This window comes from Vitis vinifera, chromosome 5 (assembly GCF_030704535.1).
Source record: "Vitis vinifera cultivar Pinot Noir 40024 chromosome 5, ASM3070453v1".
NCBI classification, from domain to species: domain Eukaryota; kingdom Viridiplantae; phylum Streptophyta; class Magnoliopsida; order Vitales; family Vitaceae; genus Vitis; species Vitis vinifera.
The window spans coordinates 23857991-23879176 of NC_081809.1; the positions used below are offsets into that span (position 1 = coordinate 23857991).

Consider the following 21186-nt stretch of genomic DNA (forward strand, 5'->3'; position numbering starts at 1 on the left):
CACTATCTCAAGCTCTATTTTTTTCACTTCTTCAAGCTCTCTTGCCTCTTTTGCCCTCTGCCTGATGAAGAGAGATATGATTCTATTTATAGATGATGAAGTCGGACTTGAATCTATGTTGAATCTTCAATCTTGAAAATTTTGAAATCCACCATGTGTAGAGACAGTTGTAGCAATGAAGTCTGTAGATGGAGAATATTTTTTATTTTCCTTGTAAGAGACTTGAGAAGAGAAAAAATTCTCTTTGCTTTCCCATTCTCCACATTGCTTGCAAAGTAAAGTAGTAAACAAAAGTAGACAAATTCTACTATTCACTACTATTCATGACTTTTGACTTTTTTTTTTAATTTTATTTTTTTATTTGTTTTATTTTTTTTTTACAAACTTTTCACACTTTCACATTAAATTAAAAATTATATTTAAAAACAATAATAAATTATAAAATATTATTTATTTATATAAAAATCAAATAAATTAAGTGTCAATTTGAATACACTTTTTGTTTTATGTTTTTAAAATCAAATATGGTGGTAACTTCTATTAAAGAATTAAGAATTTTTGGAGACTTAATATTAAAAAAATTCTTAATTTTTTTTTTTAAAGAAATAAAAGGCTAAATTTTGTTCTCTGTGAGGAATAAAAAAAAAAAATAGAACTAAATAAAAATCAAAAGAAGATAAAAAATGGATTTAATGTAAATAAATTTTTTTTATATGAATAAAAACTATCAATAAATTATTTTTATATATTACTTCAAATTTATTTTAATTATTTTAACTCTTTTAAATAAAGATGAAATAATTTTAAAATATATAAAATTTTAACAAATTTTACTTATAATGATTTTTTTATATTTTTCATAATAAAATTAAATATGAGAAAACTATTTTCTTTAACTTTTTTTCCTTATTAAAATGTATTATGACATAAACTAAATAAACTAAAAATTTATCTTTAATTATTTGATTGTTAATTTTATAAAAATATCAATTATATGAGTCATTAGTTTTATGAATATAATACAAAATTCTAAAATAAAGTTCAACATGGTTGTAGAATATCCTGTCTCGTTCTTGTTTTTTCAAAACAAGTTTAAAAAAAAGAATTGAAAATAATTAAAATATATTATGTATAATATTTTTTAAGAGTTAAACTTTGTTTTTTAATATTTTTTCTTAAAAATAGAAAATAATTATTTTTTTATCGTATAAATTGTTTTATAGGATATTTTAAACATTAGTAATCTTCTTTAATTTTCCAAAAATTACACAATGATTTTAGAATTCAATTTTCACATACTTTCAAAAAAAAAAAAAAATTCTTTAAACTAAAATTTATTCCATATATTTATTTTTGGAGGAAAAAAATGGCCATATTTGTTGAACTTGGGTTGAGCTTTAGGGCCACCCAATGGCCCAAGTTGCAATTCTCAAACAAATGTGGCTCTGTGGCATCTACAGTCTGTTAACAAAACCCTAGAATCGCAAGCATTGATGTTATTCGGGACGAGAATGTCTAATTCCCGGTTAATTCTGTCATTGTTATTCCGGTTTATTCTCATCATTCAAATTCTATCCAGAGTTTCAGCTATCAGGTATGAATATTCTCTCTCGATTTTGTTTGGTTCATCAGAAAATTTAGAAAAGCAGGAATTTTTTTTTTCAGATTGTGATGTTTCTTGTTGTTTGGTTTATTGGGTCTTTGTAACGGGAACTGCTTACCTTAGTGAATCCGAAAAATTAATTCGTAATGTATAGATTTTTTGTTTTTTCATGATCACACACTTTCTCTGCAACCGAACATCATAATTTGTTTGCATTGTAAGAAAAATGTTTTTGGGCATTTGTAGGATTGACAATTATCTAATCTCGCTGTAATCTTATAGTTTTAGGGTTATTTTTTTGGTAGCCTCTCTGCATTTAATAATTCATTGAAGAACTTTCCCTTTTTATAAGAATTCAACCACTCAAATTTCCCAACTTTCAATGGAAGGACCATGGAAAGAATTTGTAGACGTCTATCTGTTTAAAATCATTTAGAAAATCATTTTTTTCTGACAGGCAAGATAAAATATGTTAATATCTAAAGCCCTAACCAGAAGGGGCCACAACCCTAGCACATGAGAAGTATATCTAGAGTGCCAAGATAGAATATAAGAACTATCCAAATTATCAAGGAAATCTAAGGAAGGAATGCAGCTGACCCTGACGTGTAATGAGACTGACAAGAAGGATTTCATGAAAAGATATTTGACCGAAATGAATGAGTTCTCTGAACCATAAAAGTCCGCTGATCTGGCGCTTCACAAACACCAAAATCGAATAAGAGGGACAATGCTTCACGCTGTCCTTTGTCTCTGAGCTACAAAAATATCATACCTCCTTCACAACTTCACTTTGACTTTACAAGAGAAGCATCTAGGAAATCCCAAACAAAGAGAGCACCAATCACAAAGAGCTATCCATCTTGCTATGGATTAAGATATGACTAGTCAGTTCATTGTCTTTCTTTATAAACAGTGCTTGTTGACTAAAGAGTAAAGACTAACTATGCCTCATTAGCTAAGTGGTAGTGAGGATCTTCCAGGCCGCCTCCCAAAAAAGGGTGGTAACTTTTGGAGGGGCTAATAAGAACAAAATCTCCTTTTTTTAGAAAAAGAGCCATAAACACCTGTCTTGATAGAATTACAAAATGACTCAGTTGAGAAATATTCATGCTTTGCAACCTTCAAGATGAGAATGCTCCACATCAGCCCTAATACACCTTGGCATAATGTGATTAAGAAGCACCACCTCCACCTTCAGCTCTTACTCATGAAACCTCCTCAAGAAGAAAGAATTCCAATGACCCTGAGGCTTGAACACTCTCCCTTACCTAGAGGTCCACTAACTTAGGGTCTCTATTAAAAGCAATAGTAAACAAGTAAAGAAAAGATTATCTTGAAAGGGTCATCCTACACCAAGCATCATTCTAAGACATTGTGGACTTGAAATGTCGGTTGAGACTGATATGACTCGACCATCTTGACTTTGGTCGAGATAAGCCCTAGACTCAAGTTGAGTATTATGGGGTTTAGAAACAATTTAACCCCTAATTAGATAGGATTCTCTTGAATTATTGACTTGCTAGATGACCCAGAGTCACAATATTGCAACTCAAATACGATGAAAATGGGAAAAAAAAAAAAAGCTTTGCTTTTTTTCAAAGATTCCTTACATCGATCAAGAAAAAGCTCTTAGTCCATGACTAGGAACAAAAATTCAAAATAACTTAGTTTGAAATAATTATTAATTTGTTATGAATCACATTTTTTATTTTTTGAAATAAAAATCATTGAACATTAGTATTGAGTACAAAAATAAGTATGGTAATATGTAAGAGTTTTCAATTAATAATACTATTATAGACCAACCCATGCTTGTGCTTAACTATTTAAACAATGTCAAATGTAATAGATGCTTTTGTTATTAGTTTGGTGAGTCAATCTAATTCTAATGATATTCTTGGATTCTTTCAATTTTTTTTGAAGATTTTTTTGAGTGTTTTAATTAGCATATTACATCTTCACCCTATATTGATTCGATATGTTGAGACTAATTCACCTTAGGACTTTCCAAGTGAACGACTGATGGTATGACTCTGGACCATGTTTATGCCCATGCCTGAAAGAAATGCTAGTCCTAGATGGGAGGAAACCTACCATCTTGTAATTGCTTTCCAAAGGTTAATTCCATTTTCTTAGAACCATTCTTAGAGCATTGCCTACCCTCTGCTTCCTCATATTTCCCTAAAATGGCTTTTTACCAATGACCATTTACCAATTAGAGCCCTGGTTAAGAGAAAAAAGACTTTTACTAGATAACCTAACCCTACAATGAATATTTAATTTCCAAAAGGAGTATGGAATAGATATGATATATTTTAAATAAAAAATCCACAAAGTAGATTCCTCAATAAAAAAAATTCTCAAACTAGTGGCTGAGAAATAGTGCTTCTTAATCATGTGGACATCCATGTGGCTTGAGATTTTTTTGTTTTCTTTTTTTGGTCACAAAATCGCAGTCACCAACTATGGTTTTGAATTCAAGCTTATAACTGTAGTTGATGCCTATGATTTTAGACCTATTTAAAATCAAAGCTTAAGATTTAAACCATAGTTTTTAATTATAATTATGTGTAAGTTCCTTCTATGAAAGGGAATCCATATGTGCCACATGAAAATATTATAAATTTTAAACTTAAATTGAACTTATATATTTGGATATTATACACCAGTTACATTATAGTATATAAAAGATAAATAGTTAATGTATTTTTAGCCATTGATTTGGTGGTTTTTTTAATACAATCTCTTTATTTATCAAAAAAAAAAAAAGATAAATAGTTAATGTAATAAATTTATAATGCCAATTTTTTTTTTACAAAAATAAACGAAAATATTTTTACATAAAATAAAAAGTACCCAAACTTTTTTAAAATACAAGCAAAATCTTATAAAGAACTAAAAAGTCTGGAAATCACACTTCAAAAATTATATGATAAATATGATTACATATTATAATATACATGAAGCAAATCATTTAAGTTCATATATTAAAAATAAAAAAATAAAAAATTATCACATAAATTAGTAACCACTGGCATATTAATAAATGCAAAATAAACAATTAATGTCATAAATTCATTATACTAAATTTATATGAACAAAAATAAGTTAAAATAATTTCGCATAACACAACAAAAAATTTATATAAAAATAAAAAGTCAAAAAAACTGCAGTGTAAGTTTTAAGTTTGGATTTTAAATAAGCCCAAAACCATAGTCAGCAATATAGTTTTACCTATCAAAAGAGAAAAAAAGTCAGCAATATGGTTTTAAACAAAAGTCAAAACCATAGTTAGTGACTATGGTTTTAGGGTTATATTTAAAACCATAGTTGGTGACTATAGTTTTGTCACATCATTCAAAATTGTAGTTACTAAGCACTAAATTGAGAATTTTTGTGTAAAATATATTATACTAGCTCAAATCTCTTCCAAAAGCAAGTAAAAGAATCCATTGTGGTGGACCTTGCAACTAGTTGTATGGGGTGGACTGAAATAACTTGCTTTATATCCCATATTTTGAAACTCTATCAACATGTGTTACGTAGACATTTTTAGGTATTTGAAGAACTTGGGTTGGAAATTACATGACAAGGGTTTAGTTATCCACTCTATCAACATATGTGTTTGACATGCCTATTGGTAAAATATGTACTGGAGGTGTTCAACAAAGAAAAAGAAGATAAATTCAAATTGGACTCATGTTTGACGTCTGTCTTAGTTATTCACTCTAATTGGGCTCAGAGAATAGAACCAGAAATTAAAGAAAAAATGGAAATTAAATTATTTTGTTGTATCTCCTTGTGCTAAGTTCTAAGGAATAAACAAATCTGAGTGACACTTAGATACAACTAGGACCTGGCTGGTGCCTTGAGTCCCTGTAAAACAACTATTAACCAGGATAGCTACATATCCAAAGTTATATAATTTAAATTATATTTCTACTGTCCAAGCCTGTTGCTTTTGCTTTCTGATGGTACTGCATGAGTTTATGTTTTTGATTATTTTGGTTCCCATACTCCTCAGTCTTGACTTTCGCTGTGTATTTAGATTGTTGAATACCATCAGATCTAAAATTTAATATTGAGGCTAGAGTTGGGACAAAGAAACATAACCAGGGAAGGAAAGTGGCATGAATTTAAAAATTTTATCTATTTTTAGGGGCTGGCATGTACAAGGCTGTGCTTGAAAGGTGCTCTTTTTCATATTTGGCCACTGCTAGTAGAGTCACCAATTTTCTTGTTTCAGGGTATTGTAAAATAATGAAAGTGAATCCACTGTATTATAATCTAGCACATGTTTTATTTAATCTCATTAAGTGTTTTCTTTTAATTTGGTGCTTTTGTTAGCTAGAAACTGCACCTTTTTTATTTTCATACACAAATGCTGTTTTCGAATTTCTAATGTAGCTTCTGCTTCGGTTTTTATAAATGTCTCTGAACTTTTTCTTCCCGTTATGTGGTAATTTTGTATTTTAGGTTCTTTTCTTTCCTTTTTTTAATTTTTTTATTTTGATTTCTCTCTTGCAATGCAGGAAAGATCCCAACCTTCTAGAGAAACGAATTTGCAGAACTACAGTCCAAGGAAGATACCTTCGAACTGATGATAATGGTATGTGTTTCTTTCCTCAAGTTTTTGATCTCTTGTTGCCCATGTATGCTTTATATTATTTTCACTGGGTGCAACAGAAGAGGAGTCCTTTTCGCTCTTAGGCTTCTTGGAGTGGTTAGCGGCCACTTAAGGGTGGGTGAGGGTGCTTGTTTTTTGTGTTCTTGTTTTAGGCTGATTTGTATACTCCCTGTATGCTTTGTGGCCTTTGCCCTTTAATATATTTGTGATTATCTATTAAAAAAAAACAGAAAATGTAAATAAAGGAACTAGGGGAAATCTTTACAAGCAGAATATTTGCATTTACTGCATCTTTTACTGGCATTGCCAAGCTCATGAGTTCCAGAACCTTAAGCTGAATCCTTTCACATGTTTAAATCATCCTCATCTACTTAAAAGAAATAATCTTTTTATTTTTATTTTTATGAAATTCTGCAATAATATCTAGTTTATTGGTTTTCAAGCTTAAAGATCACAGCCCATCTCTAAGTGCCTTGGCAAATTTAAGAATAGATTCAGGAATAGTTTGAATAGAAATTTGAAAATCATAGCTTGAATTTGAAACATGGTTTAATATCAGTCGTAAGTGAGAAAATCATAATAACTATTATAATGCAGCTAAAAGATAGACCTTTTTATCAATATATTCCTTTGTCGTTTCCTATAAAAAAAATAATAATAATAATAATGCAGCTGAAAGATAGAAATTTTGAGGCCTCAGTTTGCTCATTTGCTTAGGCATAACACGGTGTTGAGTTTAAAATCTCAATACTATAGGCAGTGAAGTTCAATGGGTCTCACCTGTGAATATCATTCCCTGGTCGGCTCACTGATGTTTTCTAGGGAATACCTTCACAATACTGCTGATGGGATTTTTGGTTTGCTCTTCCTTTATATACAGATAATCCACAACTTGGGTTAGACGTAGATATGAGAGTTATACATATGTGAGTGAACTTAAGGTGGATTAGGTTTCTGGTGATCCACTTAGGAAATATAGGCCCTTTCATCCTCTGCATCTATCAGACTATAACTTATCAATAGGATATTTTGTAATGTTTTACCAATTGATATTAATGCCACCTCCCTCAGATTTTGAAAATGAAATCCCTTTTCCTTGTGTTTATTATGGTTGCAATTGGCTTCTGACTTTGAACTTTGGGATTTGGCCATCCAATTGAGTACACCTTCTGGTTTGAGTTGTGCTGGAAGTTCTTTATTATATATAAATACATGCCAACACTGCCAGAGTTTGCTACTGTGCCTATATCTATGGAAGGCTCCATTTCTTTCCATTTATACTGCTTCCAGAACTAGTTTTTCCTATTGTAGGCCATGTGTGTGATGCTCTATCGATGGACCCACAGTCTGGATGCTGCTTTGGAAAGAGAGAGCAATTCTCTTGTCAGTGAGTTATCTCTAAAATGGATTCTGATAAAATAAATAAAAAATAAAAAATCTTTAAATGGGTGCTCCTGAGTTCTCGCTTTGTGCAGAAATATTTGATAGTTGTTAACAGTCTTTTTTCTTCCTTGCAGTGGATGCAACCTCATTTCACAGTGTTGCAATTCTTATGAATTTTGTGTTTCATGCTGCCTGAATCCAGCACGGGTATTTCATTATGGATCAATTTCTTTCACTCTCTCTCTCTCTCTCTCTCACACACACACACCCTTCTTACTCAGAATGATAAAATTTGAAATGTGCTTTCATGATGGAATAGACTCAAAAGGAATTAGCACTTAAGGTGAAGATGGCCAAGCCAGTAACTGCAGGTAAAATTTTACTTTGTAGTAGAAACCTTGCATGTTTAGTAAAGACACATTTGTAAAGTCATCCATTTGTGGGTTTGTAACTGTCATTGTAGATCTCATAGAGGGTATCTTTGAGGTAAAATTTAACCGGATTAGATCATGTTCCTACCTGAACAAGCCAGTGAAAATTTGACATTTTCCAAGTGATGTTGAGAATTTGGATGGTAATGTTAATCTTCAATGATGGCTGTTTATTGCCTGTATGTGTTTGAGTATGAAATAAGTGAAGTGGGAAGCCTAGGCTGCCTCTATAGTATATTTTTTTCCTGCAGATGGAACTTTTTATGGATGACACATCCATCATTCTTCTGGCAGGGGCTTATGCAAGTGTTTTTGATTTCTGTACTGGGAGGTGCCGTCATAATTCTGAGAGTGTGGTATGTAATCATCCCATTGTTCCTGTTGTATTTGTTCATCAGTGAAGGTGGTTAATGACTGTCTGCAACTTGTGCTCAATAAATTTTATTTCATGCTATAATTTGAATTGTGTATGAACAAATTTTGGGCATGCTGAGGGTCATGAATGGAGAAATTTGGGATCTTAAACCTAATTTAGATTCCCGTTTTACATGGTATATGAAGGAGCATGGGCCTTGGCCCTCTTTCTTTTAAACATCAACCCCTGGTCCTTTGAAACATAATCATGAACAAAAAAATACCAGCACCATCACTACCACCACCACTAACAACAACAATAATAATGCTAATAATATGTAGCACACTGATTATGTTGCAAATCAGTTTGTTATGTTTTGTGCATTATCATCTGAACTAAGTTTGAACCTTTCAGGTACATGAAAATGCTTATCTTAGCGATTTCCATCACTGCTTTTCTCTGCCATCAAATTCTACAGGTGTGTCCAGATATATCATGGTACTTAGAAAATATGTTGACTGCTTGATTTGAACCATTATTAGTTAATCCACTGAGATATTGGTGACTGGCTAATTTTTTTTTTCTTTTTTAGTCACAAACTTACATTAGTAACCACTGTTATGCAATGTTGACTCCTTTTGAACCATGTCAGTTAATCCACTAAGATCATGTTCACTACCTATTTTTATTAGTTACAGATTCACATTATATAACTACAGTGTACTGCTTTGTTAGTGTGATGCCCATAAAAGACATGTTAAACAAGACACATTAAAATTATTATATTAAGAAACAATGTAACTTGAGTATTTATAGCTATGGTGGTTTTTTTTTTTTTTTCCTTTTTTCTTTTTCTTTTGCTCTCTCTCTTCCCATTGGATTGTTTTTTTTTTTTTGGGGGGGGGGGGGATGTGGTAGGGGGTGATTTGGTCTCTAAAATCTAGAGAGTTTTTTGGGTTTATTTGGCCAGAGAGAATAGTGAAGCTTAAATGGTGGGTCACTGGATCCAAGTGAATACAATGGAATGATGGCATCATGGATTTGTCAGAATTCCTTGGTTTGGTGGGTTCTACTCCTTTTGGATTATATTTAGAGGGTTGGAGCTGTATTCAAGTAGGGATGATGTTCCAGTTTGGTTACTATCAACAGGAAAAAATTTCTCAGCCAAATTGGTTTCCCAGCCAAATAATTTGGATTCCAGAGTTCCTATTATGGTGCCATTGTTTGTGTGGAAAGCAAGTTGGGCAAAATGTCACATGTGGAAAGGAATGGGGATAGTGTGGACCATCTTTTGATTCATTGTCTGATGACAGGGGAGGCATGGTCTTTGATTCCTAACTCTTGGAATGGGCTTTTTCTGAAGATAGTGAAGCAATTGATGGCTAGCATGCATGGTAAGTTTGTGGGGGAGGAAGAGAAGGAATGCATAGTCAGCAGTTCCTTTATTCATAGCCTGGGATTATGGCATGAGCAAAAAATAGACAAACCTTTGAGGCTGTTGAAGTCCTTGGGAAGAACTCCAACGAAATTATCTTGACACCTGTTCTGTTTGGATCCATGTCCTTATGGCTTTTTTTGGGATTTTATTGATGAGATGACTGGGGAATAACTTGTGGAGCTGACCGGGGAGAGCTTTCTGCACCTTTGGGGTTTTTTGGTGTGTCTGATGTAGTTTCTAGTACCCTTTCTCGGACTTTGAATGAAAATATATTTGTTACAGATGGGTTCACTTCTCTATTTATTCATAGGTGCCCCCTCCTGTTGACAGGACAAAAACTCTATTTTGCATTGTCAAACCAATGATGATAGGTGTTGCTGAACTGAACTGATAGTGATGGGTTTGGTTCAGAAAATTACCTCACTCCATGCAAGTTTAAGAGAGATAAAGAAAATAAGATGGTTCATAAAATTACCTCACTCCATGTAAATTTCAGAGAGATTGAGGCAATAAAATGAACAAGCTACAAACCAGACTAAGACCTGGTGGAATTTGCATCTTCAAAAGCAAGAAGAAATTTAGTCACACTTGCATCTTCTAATTGTAGAGGGAGATTCTGCCATTGCAATATCTTGGGTGAATAAAAAGGAAAAGGGTTCATGGAAGTTTGACAACTGGATGTGCAGAATCATAGATACTGTAAATGAGTAGGGTTGTTCTTTTTCTTGGATTCCTCGTTTGGCTAACCAGGTTGCAGATGTTAGCCAGGTTGCAGATCATTAATGGAAATTTTTTGATATAGTGAGTAGTAATAGCTATGGTTGTTTGTTGTTCAAGAATTCTTGTTTAGGCAATTCATACCATACATAGTGTTTTGATCTAAAGTTTCAATTCTTCCATGTTTCAGCAGTAGCATATTGTTCCATAGAGCTAAGGTCCAAAATATGGAAGAAACAAGTGTTTCCACGGCTCTACCACACTGACAGTTCTGTTCCACTTAATCCCTATTTCATGGCCACATATCTTTTTGGCTAAGGTGTGAGAAATTATCCTGTTACATGAATCCAATTTTCATTTCATCTAGGAAAAGCCATCTCTTTGTCATTTGATACAATAGTCTTGCGTTAGATAGGAACAAATTTGATAAATACTGATAACTCTTGGATGGAGTATTAGAACAGAAAGATCCATTAGATACTGAACTATTGGAGGAGCACAGCATATGACCTCCTTTGTTGGAGATTTCCTTCCCCCTTGAGTGTCCAATGATTGTTCTCCTGTATATATGTGGGTTTTTATGAGAAGGGGCTAGTTTTTGTGGTTCTAATTCTGTGTTACTTTCTTCCATAGTTTTTTACACCTTTGAAGGATTGGTTATCTTTCTTGTCTTTATCAATTGATTGATGAGTGAAAATGTTTGTTTCTGATTAATTGAAAAATAAAAGAAACTTAGTCACACGGAGAACCTATTTTCTTATTTATTAATTCTTTGATTTCACTTTACCTTTATTAATGCTTTGTTAAACTCTAGAAGCAATTGGAAATTAAAATGAAAATCATCTTCCTATCTGTTTTAGCAACCTTTGAGATTCAGTACTTGAATTACAATCCTCAAAAGGATCTGAAAATCACTAAATCAAATCATGCCTAAGGGTAGGTCTGAAATTGTGAAAGTATGGGGTTTATTTAAGTTGATGAAGTACCTATCACACTGTGATGTTGTCCGCATTCTCAGATTCATTATATAATTGGGTCTCTGATTACTTGCAAGGCTGAGATGTTATTCCATGTGACCCATATCATCCTATCAAGCATGAGAGGGTTATGCCAAAGATGGTATGTGCTCCACAAGGAAGTCCTCGGAAATGCAGTGCCATTACCATGTAGATAGCATTTCTATATTTCATTCTGCTGCTCTTTACAAAGTCTCACTCTAATTTTGGACATAAGGATTTGTGTCTGATTGGATTCAGTTCAGTATTATAAATGACACTAATTTTGCATGTTTAAATATCTGCTACAGCTGGGGGTGTTGATAGAAACCCAGAATTAAGATTGAATGGCATTCATGTTGTTGTTGGAAGGTGAGTTATCATGGAAATCTTTTCTGTTTTGTCACTTTTATATTTTAAACTTCTGGCAGTTGGTTATTTTCTCAACTTCTTATACATGGGAAACAGGCAAGGAGAGTCATGTGACTCCGTTTGCAAATCAAATGGGCAATCATGTGTTCCAAGCAAGCTCTCGGTGCTTAATCAATGCGAAATGTGAGCTCGATTTTTTAGACACTATATTTTCTTGTCTTTATTTATTTAATCATATTTCTTTTGTAGTTTGTAATTGAAATATCTCCTTAGTAAAATATTTTTCTTTTTAATAGGCTTCATGCAATTATTTGGAATTAGGTTATTTATCTTCTTGATGAAAAGTTAACAAGTTCTCTGGAAGCATACTTGTGCTGGGTTTATGCTGTAAATTAGGCAATTTTTTGCTGCTTTCCATGCAATTTAATTGCTAACAGATGCATGCTTGCTTTCTGAGTTCTGGATATGCTTAGCTTGGGAGCACACTGATGTAGGACAACCCTAGGATGGTTGCCTACACTCAAGGGTAGGTGGGCTAGGGTTTTACTTTTAGGGTGTAAGGAGAGGAACAAAGAATAAATTTGATGGTAGAGAAAATTATAAGATAAGAAATAGAGAGAAAAAAGAAACAATGAAGAAAAGATGGAAAACCTTAGAGTCTCACTAAGGCCTTCTAGGAGTCTCACCTAGAAGAAAATCAATGGAGTCTCATTGCAACCTTGCAATGAAAGAAAGTATAATATTATTTATCAAATTCATCCCTTTGATTTACATTGATTAGCCTATTTATAGGCTTCTCTAAGAAATCCAAAGTCTACTAGGACTCTAATAACCTATTATGATTCTAATTCTAATTATAACATCCAAAGTCTATTAGGACTCTTCAAATTCTAATTATATTATAACTCAACTAGCTAATCCTAATTAGACTCCAACAAATACCAATCCCAATTCAATTCTAATTAATAGTAATCCTACTTAAAGTTTACTTAGGTCTTCACTTTCTTCCTTGAATAAACTTTAAAAGGCTTTCCCCCATCACACACTTTTTTCTTTCCTTATTTCCCCTTTTCTCGGGGTGGAGAGGGCTGGAGGTTGGGGGCAGTTGGAGAAGCAATGCTGCATTTGCTGAACTGCTTCACCAAACAAACTCTCCAACAATAGACATCACATAATGCCTTTGATTTACAAAATCAAATAATATGCTTGTAAGTCTGTCAGAGAACCATTTAAAAGATCTATACATTCTCTTAATGTAGGGATATATGGGAGATTAAGAGCAATGGTTCTCAAGTGGCAGTACTTACCTGTGAATAATACAATATTCATTGCTGAAAAGTTTTTGGAGACATTGCAGGATCGCTTATTTGGAAATTTCATCATGGAGATATTGTGATATAACTTGCATTTGAATTTTTTGAGATTATTCTTCTTACTTCTCACAACATCATATTCTTTTACAAATTTTAAAATTCCTTGTATCATATATAGTATGCAGAAATATATGAGCTGCAAAGGAGCATGTTTGGCAAGCATTGGAGCTGATCAACCTGCTGAAGTCGTTGATGATGCCCCTAGACATCTGGTATGCTTGCTTGCTTGTGCATTTGTTTTTTTGTTGTCAACACCTGTTCTTTGGAATTTATCTTACTGGTCCTTGGGTGGTTCATGAAAATAAAATTATAAGTTGCAATAGCTTGTTGAAATTAAGTAGTGCCTCTGAGCATTACTGTCAAAGGCTTAGTCACACTATGGTGGTATTTTCACCATTAAAGAAATCTAGTATTGCCAGGAGGATTTTTTTTTTCTTCTTTTTTTGGACTGCAAATGACAGGTTTTATCGTTCTCTTCTTATTCTTTTTAATTTATGATCTTATACATGGAAAAAAAATGAAGTTACTAGTAAATTGAGACTATGCTGAAACTGTATAGGAACGCTATGGTGTTTTAACTTGTGCAATACCAATGTGTATGGAAGAAATGGTTATTATCATGCACAAATCAGGGCATCATATATGCATCAAACCAAGGATTATACTGCAAACTAATTAGATCTATTGACAGAGAATGGTCTTTGGACAGTGTTACTAATCAGAGAGTGACTATAGAACACATTCTCCAGCATGGAGATTTGCTGACTCTTCTATTTTCTATCTTAGAGAAGTTTCATGGAATTGAGGGACAAATGATGATATCATATTTTTAGAAGTAGCTCCTACATGCACAATTTTAGCGGTATCTTTTTGAACCTTTGTTTTAAGAATCCAGGAGCATAAGCATAAAACTTAGGCTTTTGATATTTGAGAAACATAGGTGCTGGAAATGATAGTTGGGAACCCCGGGGAAATTGTTGGCAGTACATTGATGTAGGTAGCTTTTGATGAGAATTCTACATTTGCAAAATGATGATACGTGGATTAGGTAATACCACTTTTTTTTATGTTTTTTTTGGGTAAAACTAATGTTGAACAAATTCCTTGTTTTTATAGTTTCCCATTATTATTTTAACAATGACATGGAACAGCATGGATGCATTTCTTTTCCTAACTTTGTCCCCAAGGAAGCAAATGTAAATGAGACAATAAACCAGAGCATTACCATATTTAACTTTTTTAGAATCAAGAAGATAAATTGTAATTGATCAAATGTGGGCAATGCTTCCATATCAATTTTCGTCTTAATGTTTTGAGGAAAATTTTCATTCAACTTTGTGTATGATTTGTTTGCCTTATGCTTTTCAGAATCCTGGAGCATGCTTGTACACTCGAACACAGACAATTCTTTCTTGTGATGGTTCACATCAACATACAAGGAGACTATGCCCCTGTGCATAGTTTATTAACTTGGTGAGTTTTTCATTCTTAACATGGGTTCCAAGTTCAGTCTCAAAAGGTAAAAGTCAAGATGAAAATCTCAAGAAACCCCCATGTCAACTTTTGGAACTTTTGTGATATACATTCTATTAATACATCTTGCAAATAGAATTCCATGGGCCTCTTCTTTTTCCTAACATAGTCAAGACCAAAAATTCAAAACGTCATTAGATCTAAGATCCTTTTTCTTTTCATGAATCACATTGATTTAAAATGACTTGGTTTTTATCTGCTGTTATTAGCATTTCATGCCAGCCATAGCTTTCAACTTACTGTTTCCTTGGAATCATGCTATTTAACTTATGGGTGGCTTCCTCAATAACCAATACTGTCAGCATAATGAAGCCATTAAAGTTGGAGGATCTTTAGATTTCTACAATGACCAATATATTGTATTCCATGCAATGCTCACACATCTGTATCTATTTGGCCTTTGTTTGAGAATGACAGCCAAGCATATACTTTAGCTCCTTGTGTGTGCCCTGAACCCTTAAAACAGGGACCATACCTATCTAACATTTAGTTTATGTGCAGGAAATGCCACCAACAGGCATGGACAGCCATGGAGGTTTTTCGTAATCGGCTCTTGTTGACATAGTCACTGACGAAACAATAACAAAACAGAGGAGAATGTTACATGAACTCTTATGTAATTAGTTTTGTTAATACTGCACTGAAACAGGCAGAAATGTTACATGGACTCGTGCTTATGTAATTAATTTTGTTTCAATGCTCCTGAATGATGAGAATTTCCATTTCAGTATAGAATACCCTTTTTTAGATTAGGTAATTGTTAACTTTTTGTGAAGTGATTCTTTGAAAAGATACTGTAGAGCAAGGTTTTCAATTAATAAGTTAAAAGAAAAAAATTAAACTCTAAACTGTCCTGAAAATTCTCATTGAAAAGAGCCTCAAATGTCAAATTTTTTACTTTTAATGTTTCAATTATAATAGAACTTTTTGGAAAAACCAAAACACTTGAAAGGTTGAGCCAAATGGGAATCCCAAAGAGTTTCATATTCAGAACTCATTTATTTTGACTAATAATCTACACTTTCTGAACTCTTCATCTGCTTGGAGAGGAAAGGCTGGGGAAAATGATGGGTTTCAGAGCAGTGGTCATTGTCATTAAAAAATCACTGAATATACCCAGCGATCTTTTTGGTATGAAGCCAAACAGTATTGACAAAACAAGTCATTTGAATGCCTCCAAATTGCCATTAATTAGCATTATTCCATTCAGATTCCCAGCAAGCCGAAAGCATGAAATGGCATGTAAGACAATCAAAAAGACAAAAGGTGAGGCTTTTCCCTGCTTATGGTAGAGACCTTTCTCACATTCTCTCTCTTTTGTTTTGAAAAAAAAATTGTTTAAAGGGAAAACAGTTTAACATTTGGGAAATGAAAATGGAATGGAATCCAATGCAAAAGGGGCAAGAACTTGTAAGGGAAAAATGAAAAACTATTCCAATCAATTAACCACCTTCAAGTTTTCAATACATGTAATTGATAAGGAAGCAAACATTCCAATCCAGCTCTGTGTATGCTTTATATGCCAATATTTAAAAGCTGTAGTCTGGCTTGAAGACACTCTTGCTCAATGGCTTTGACCCATCTCTTAAAACCCCCAACCCACCATTAACACTACCTTTCTCTTCTGCAACTTCCTCTTCTTCCTCCTCATTTCCCTGAAAGGCTGGGTGGCCGAGAAGGCAGTTGAGTAGTTGTGTCCCCCTAAGTGCATTTGTCAATGGCAAGTGACCCTCAGGGGTGTCATCAGTGAGCTCCCACATGAACTCAGTGGGAAAGGCCCTGTAGTTGTACTGCTCAACTTCTGTATCAAGCTTCTTCATCCACCCAACCTTGAGGAAAAACCTGCTGAAGTCCTTGTTCACCTTCTCCCATATTCTCCTCTGCACACTGTACCCAAACTTGTTGTTGCTGTGCTGCCTCCACAGCTCATCAATGGCCTTGAGATCAGCCTCTGGTATGAACTGCACCTCAGAGAAGAACACATACCCTCTCTTCACTGCTGCCTCGCCTGCCAACACTATCAGCAGCCTCCTGGTTTCTTCATCTGCTTGCCTATAATTCTTGGAGGAGAGGTGTTGTTGGAGCACATCATAGGAAATGGCTTGGGAGGTTGAGGGTGTTGTGGAGGAGGTGGTGGAAGAAAGAGCAAAAGGGGTTGTTGTTGTGGCTGTTGGTGGGGTTGTGAGTGTGTGAGACAGGTTGGTTGTGTTTGTATTGGTGGTGGGTTTGAGGAAGAGTGAAGAGAATGTCGATGGGTGTGACTCAATGGAGTGGTGGTGGTAGTGCTTGAGGAGGTGGTGGTGGTTGCTGAGGGATTGGAGTGAGTTGGTTGCCATTTGTGAGTGGAGATGGTGGTGAGTTTAGGAGGGCATTATTTGAGTGCAAAGGGAGATGGGGGTTGTTTGGGAGATAAGAAATGGGTGAAGAGGGAAAGTGGGGTTCATCGACAAGATTACAACGAGGGATTTTGATTGGCCAAGCGTGGGTGAGGCTCAGCAGATCCTTGCCATATAGGATGTTGATTGGGTGGGTGTGGGTGAGGCCAGATTTTCCTCTGATTTCCTTCATTTTTCTCACCTCATTTTCCATCTTGCTTTGGCCCACTAGATCCAAAACATGCAGAAAAATAAATGAAGTTCTCTACCACTATTTAGTTTCTCCAGCTAAGAAACACAAGTGGCACAACTTATTTGGCTTGTGACCACAGAGGTTTCTCTTTCAATTTAATAATATTTTGAAAGCAAATAAAATATTTCTTTAAAAATTAAAAAAATTAAAAAAAATCTCCAAATGGGGCCTCTTTAGATACCATGTCATGAGTGATCCCTTTCTTTTTGTAAGTGCTAGTGTTTCCAACTAGAAGTGGCAATGGTTGAGTCATATCAAATTGATTTTGGTTTGACTAAATTTTGGTTATGGAAGCAATTAGATAAAAGATGTTTTTATATCATATGAACTTCATATTGCAACCTTTCTATTAGAATTTTTTGTCACAAATTAATAGAGAAAATACCCATGTGACAAACATATGGATGATATGAGTTCTTATCTCGTAATTACATAAGTTATATATTTATTTATTTTATCTAGTTTAAGAAATCTCTAATACTGCTTCGGTAAAAACTAATCCTTATTAGTTAATAACTTAAAGTTGATTTTAAGAGGGTGTTTAATAAATCTTAATACTTGTTACTTAATTACTTAAATTGACTTTAAAATTTAAAAAACACTTTTAAAAATTTTTAAAATCATTGTAATGCTAAAAAACCATTTATAATGTTTTTCAGATAAACATTTAATAGATGATTCTCCTAAAAATACTTCCACTAAAAACATTTTGAGTAGAAATACTCTTAAACACACTCTTATAATGTATAACTCTTACCATTTGATTAATATTAAGGAAAATAGTGTTTTGATATATATACTTAAAAGAAATAGCAAAAAGGAAAACTCTAAAAAATAATTCAAATTTTATGTTATTTTTAGTAAAAGATGATACTTATTCAAATAAAATGTAGTATGTATATCATTGAAATGTAGTATCTCCGTATCATCTTTATATGAAAGCCTAATTATTCGAAATTCAATGCATTACATTTGGAGTTTTAAAAATGATGGGCTTTTTTTTTTCCAAAATTTCCTCCAAAAGTGTGTGTCAAAACACACTTCCCCCTTATTATTAGAGTAATTATGAGAGAAAAAAAATGAAAATTTGATGATGTGGACAAGCCCAGACTGCCCAGTTAGCCCAACATGAAATATTTTGAAGTTTGTGTGTAATGGGCCAGGAGTCAAAATAAGCAGAATCAACCCATACGTGTTAAATTTTTTAGTTATATTCAATGGGCCGAGGGTTAAACTAAGCCCAAACTGATACCTGCTAACTATGACAACACAAGACACCCTTAAATAGAGGCTCTAGAACTTTGTTTTTTTTTATGGATAGACACTTGTCTTTAAATTTTCAAACTTTCTTCGATATGTTAAACATTCTCAAAGCTTCAAGTAGGAATGACAATGAGGCAGATTTTTTCGGGTATCTACCTCATCTCTTCTTGATGTGAAATTAAAATAAACGAGTTAGGGATAAATTTGATTTTTTTTTTTTAAAATCTGAAATGAGCTTGAATATTAGTATTACTTTATCCTACCTCGCACCCATTATTTATAAAATCAATTAAATTTAATTCAAATTTTATTTTTATATTTTAATATATAAATAAATAAAAATAAAATAATTTTTAATAAAATAAAGTTATAAAAAATTATAATATTTTAATTATTTATAAAGTATATTTATTTTGATATAATTAAAATAATTTAAAAATATTTTTAAAAAAAATTCAAAAAAAGGTTAAACACGTGGGGTGGAGTCTACCCTATTTAATTTTTTCAATGAGTAAGGTTGGGATAGAGGCGACTTGTCCTGAACTTGCCTTGTTGTCATCCCAAACTTTAAAATCAAAATAAGAATTACAACCATGAGAGAAAAATTTATTTGACAATGATATATTTTTATTATCATTATTGTAAAGTTTGTTATTATTTTTTATATGTAAAATTTTAAGGCTACTTTTGGTTCCGAAAAATACTAAAAAAAAATAAAAAATAATTAAGGAAAATGATTTTTTTTTTTGTTTGGTTTCAATATAAAAAATACGAAAAAAATAAATCTAATTAAAATTAGTTATAAATTTATACATTTTAAAATTATTTAATATTTATATAATAGATGAAAATAAGTAATATGGGTTTGAAGAAATATAAAAATTATAATTTATTCGATTTTAAATCTATTTTTCATTTTTTTTCTTTACCTATTATTTCCTTTCACTTTTTCACCTTATTTTCTTTCTCTCACATATTTCCTTAAATTTTCCAGCAATCAAAGGATCACGCTTACTTATAATGATTCAATATTTAAAATAAAATAGGAAATAATATATATATTGTTGTAAAATAAGGATAAATGCAACACAAATAGAGTAGTAGAGATAAAATATATCTTATTTTAATAATATATATAATAGGAATAATGAATCATATAAGAGAGTTGAGAAAGTTGAGAGAATGAAAGACAGAGAGGATTAGAGAAAGTAAGAAATTTCTTTCTTGCTTAGGGATGCATATTACAGGGGATGGAAAACCCTTTTATAGGCTTTCCAAATGGCTTCCATTAATATTCCCATTAATGAATATTAATGGAACTCATAAATAAAATTAATGGTTTCCATTAATGAGTATTAATGGAAGTCATAAATAATACTTAATTAACATTCATTATAATTAATGTGGTGACATTCATTACTTCAGTTATAACATTCCTCCTTTGATGTCCACTACATTGAAGAATATGCTTCATTAAAACTTTGTCAGGAAAAAACCCTATAGGAAAAACCTAGCGAAAGAAAAAGAGTACATTATTCTTATAATTTTTTAAGTTTCTCTTGATATGAAAGATATCCTGCATCTGCATATCCAAACAATTGTTGCTTTGATTCCCTTAAGTAAAATAGACCCATATCAGTAGTTCTGCGAAGATAATGCAATATATGTTTGATATCATTCTAATGTCTTCGAGTTGGAGCGGAATTGTATCTTGTAAATAAATTGACAAAAAAACAATGTCTAGACGTGTACAATTGGCAAGATACATGAGTGCACTAATAGCACTAAGATATGGTACTTCAGGACCAAGTAATTCTTCATATTTTTTGCAAGAACAAAATGGGTATTTTTTCACATCAAGTGATCGGACAACCATTGGAGAACTTAAAGAATGTGCTTTATCCATATAAAAATACTTCAAAACTTTTTTAATGTATGTTGATTAATGTACCAAAACTCCATTTGGAAAATACTCGATTTGCACGTCGAGACAAAAATTTGTTTTTCTAAGATTTTTCATCTCAAATTCCTTTTTCAAGTAATTTGTTGTTCTTGTGAGCTCTTCAGGAGTTCCAACAAAATTTAAGTCATCAACATACACTGCAATAATTGCAAATCTAGTTTCTGATTTCTTAATGAAAATGCATGGGCATATAGGGTTATTCACATACCCTTCTTTTAGCAAGTATTTGCTAATGTGATTGTATCACATGCGTCCATATTGCTTTAATCCATATAAAGATCGTTGTAACTTGATTGAGTACATGCTATGAGGCTTTGTACAATTTGCTTCAGGCAATTTAAATCCTTAAGGGATTTTCATGTATATATCATTATCTATGGATCCGCATAAATATGTTGTAATAACATCCATGAGACGCATATCTAGTTCTTTTGAGACTGCCAAACTAAATTAGAAATGAAATATGATTGTGTCCATGACAAGAGAGTATGTTTCCTTGTAT

At 32.6% G+C, this 21186-nt stretch overlaps 2 protein-coding genes across 3 annotated transcripts; one reads left to right on the forward strand and one right to left on the reverse strand.

Moving 5' to 3' along the window:
• Window positions 1-1372: 1372 nt before the first annotated feature.
• On the forward strand, window positions 1373-15537 carry LOC100254357 (uncharacterized). 2 transcript variants are annotated; one of them, XM_002264767.5, is made up of 12 exons: window positions 1373-1594; window positions 6139-6215; window positions 7545-7620; window positions 7751-7823; window positions 7936-7987; window positions 8342-8403; window positions 8817-8880; window positions 11864-11924; window positions 12021-12107; window positions 13416-13509; window positions 14666-14770; window positions 15332-15537. In XM_002264767.5, exons 1-11 carry the CDS (start codon window positions 1494-1496, stop codon window positions 14756-14758), a joined length of 840 nt encoding a protein of 279 aa, XP_002264803.2. In that variant the 5' UTR covers window positions 1373-1493; the 3' UTR covers window positions 14759-14770; window positions 15332-15537. The 2 variants fall into 2 exon arrangements, with proteins under 2 accessions (XP_002264803.2, XP_010650559.1); XM_010652257.3 differs by having other exon boundaries at window positions 1383-1594; window positions 15321-15537.
• Window positions 15538-16238: 701 nt separating this feature from the next.
• On the reverse strand, window positions 16239-17479 carry LOC100259476 (tetrapyrrole-binding protein, chloroplastic-like). The gene has a single exon (XM_002265216.4). The coding sequence runs from the start codon at window positions 17164-17166 to the stop codon at window positions 16360-16362; it is 807 nt and encodes a 268-aa protein (XP_002265252.1). The 5' UTR covers window positions 17167-17479; the 3' UTR covers window positions 16239-16359.
• Between the last annotated feature and the right edge of the window lie 3707 nt (window positions 17480-21186).

Coding starts and splice junctions, on each gene's coding strand:
- LOC100259476 (XM_002265216.4), bottom strand. CDS start 17,166: ATGGCAACCAACTCACTCCAATCCCTCAGCAACCACCACCACCTCCTC.
- LOC100254357 (XM_002264767.5), top strand. CDS start 1,494: ATGTTATTCGGGACGAGAATGTCTAATTCCCGGTTAATTCTGTCATTG. Junction 8,881..11,863: donor TCTGCCATCAAATTCTACAG/GTGTGTCCAGAT, acceptor TATCTGCTACAG/CTGGGGGTGTTGATAGAAAC. Junction 11,925..12,020: donor ATTCATGTTGTTGTTGGAAG/GTGAGTTATCAT, acceptor CATGGGAAACAG/GCAAGGAGAGTCATGTGACT.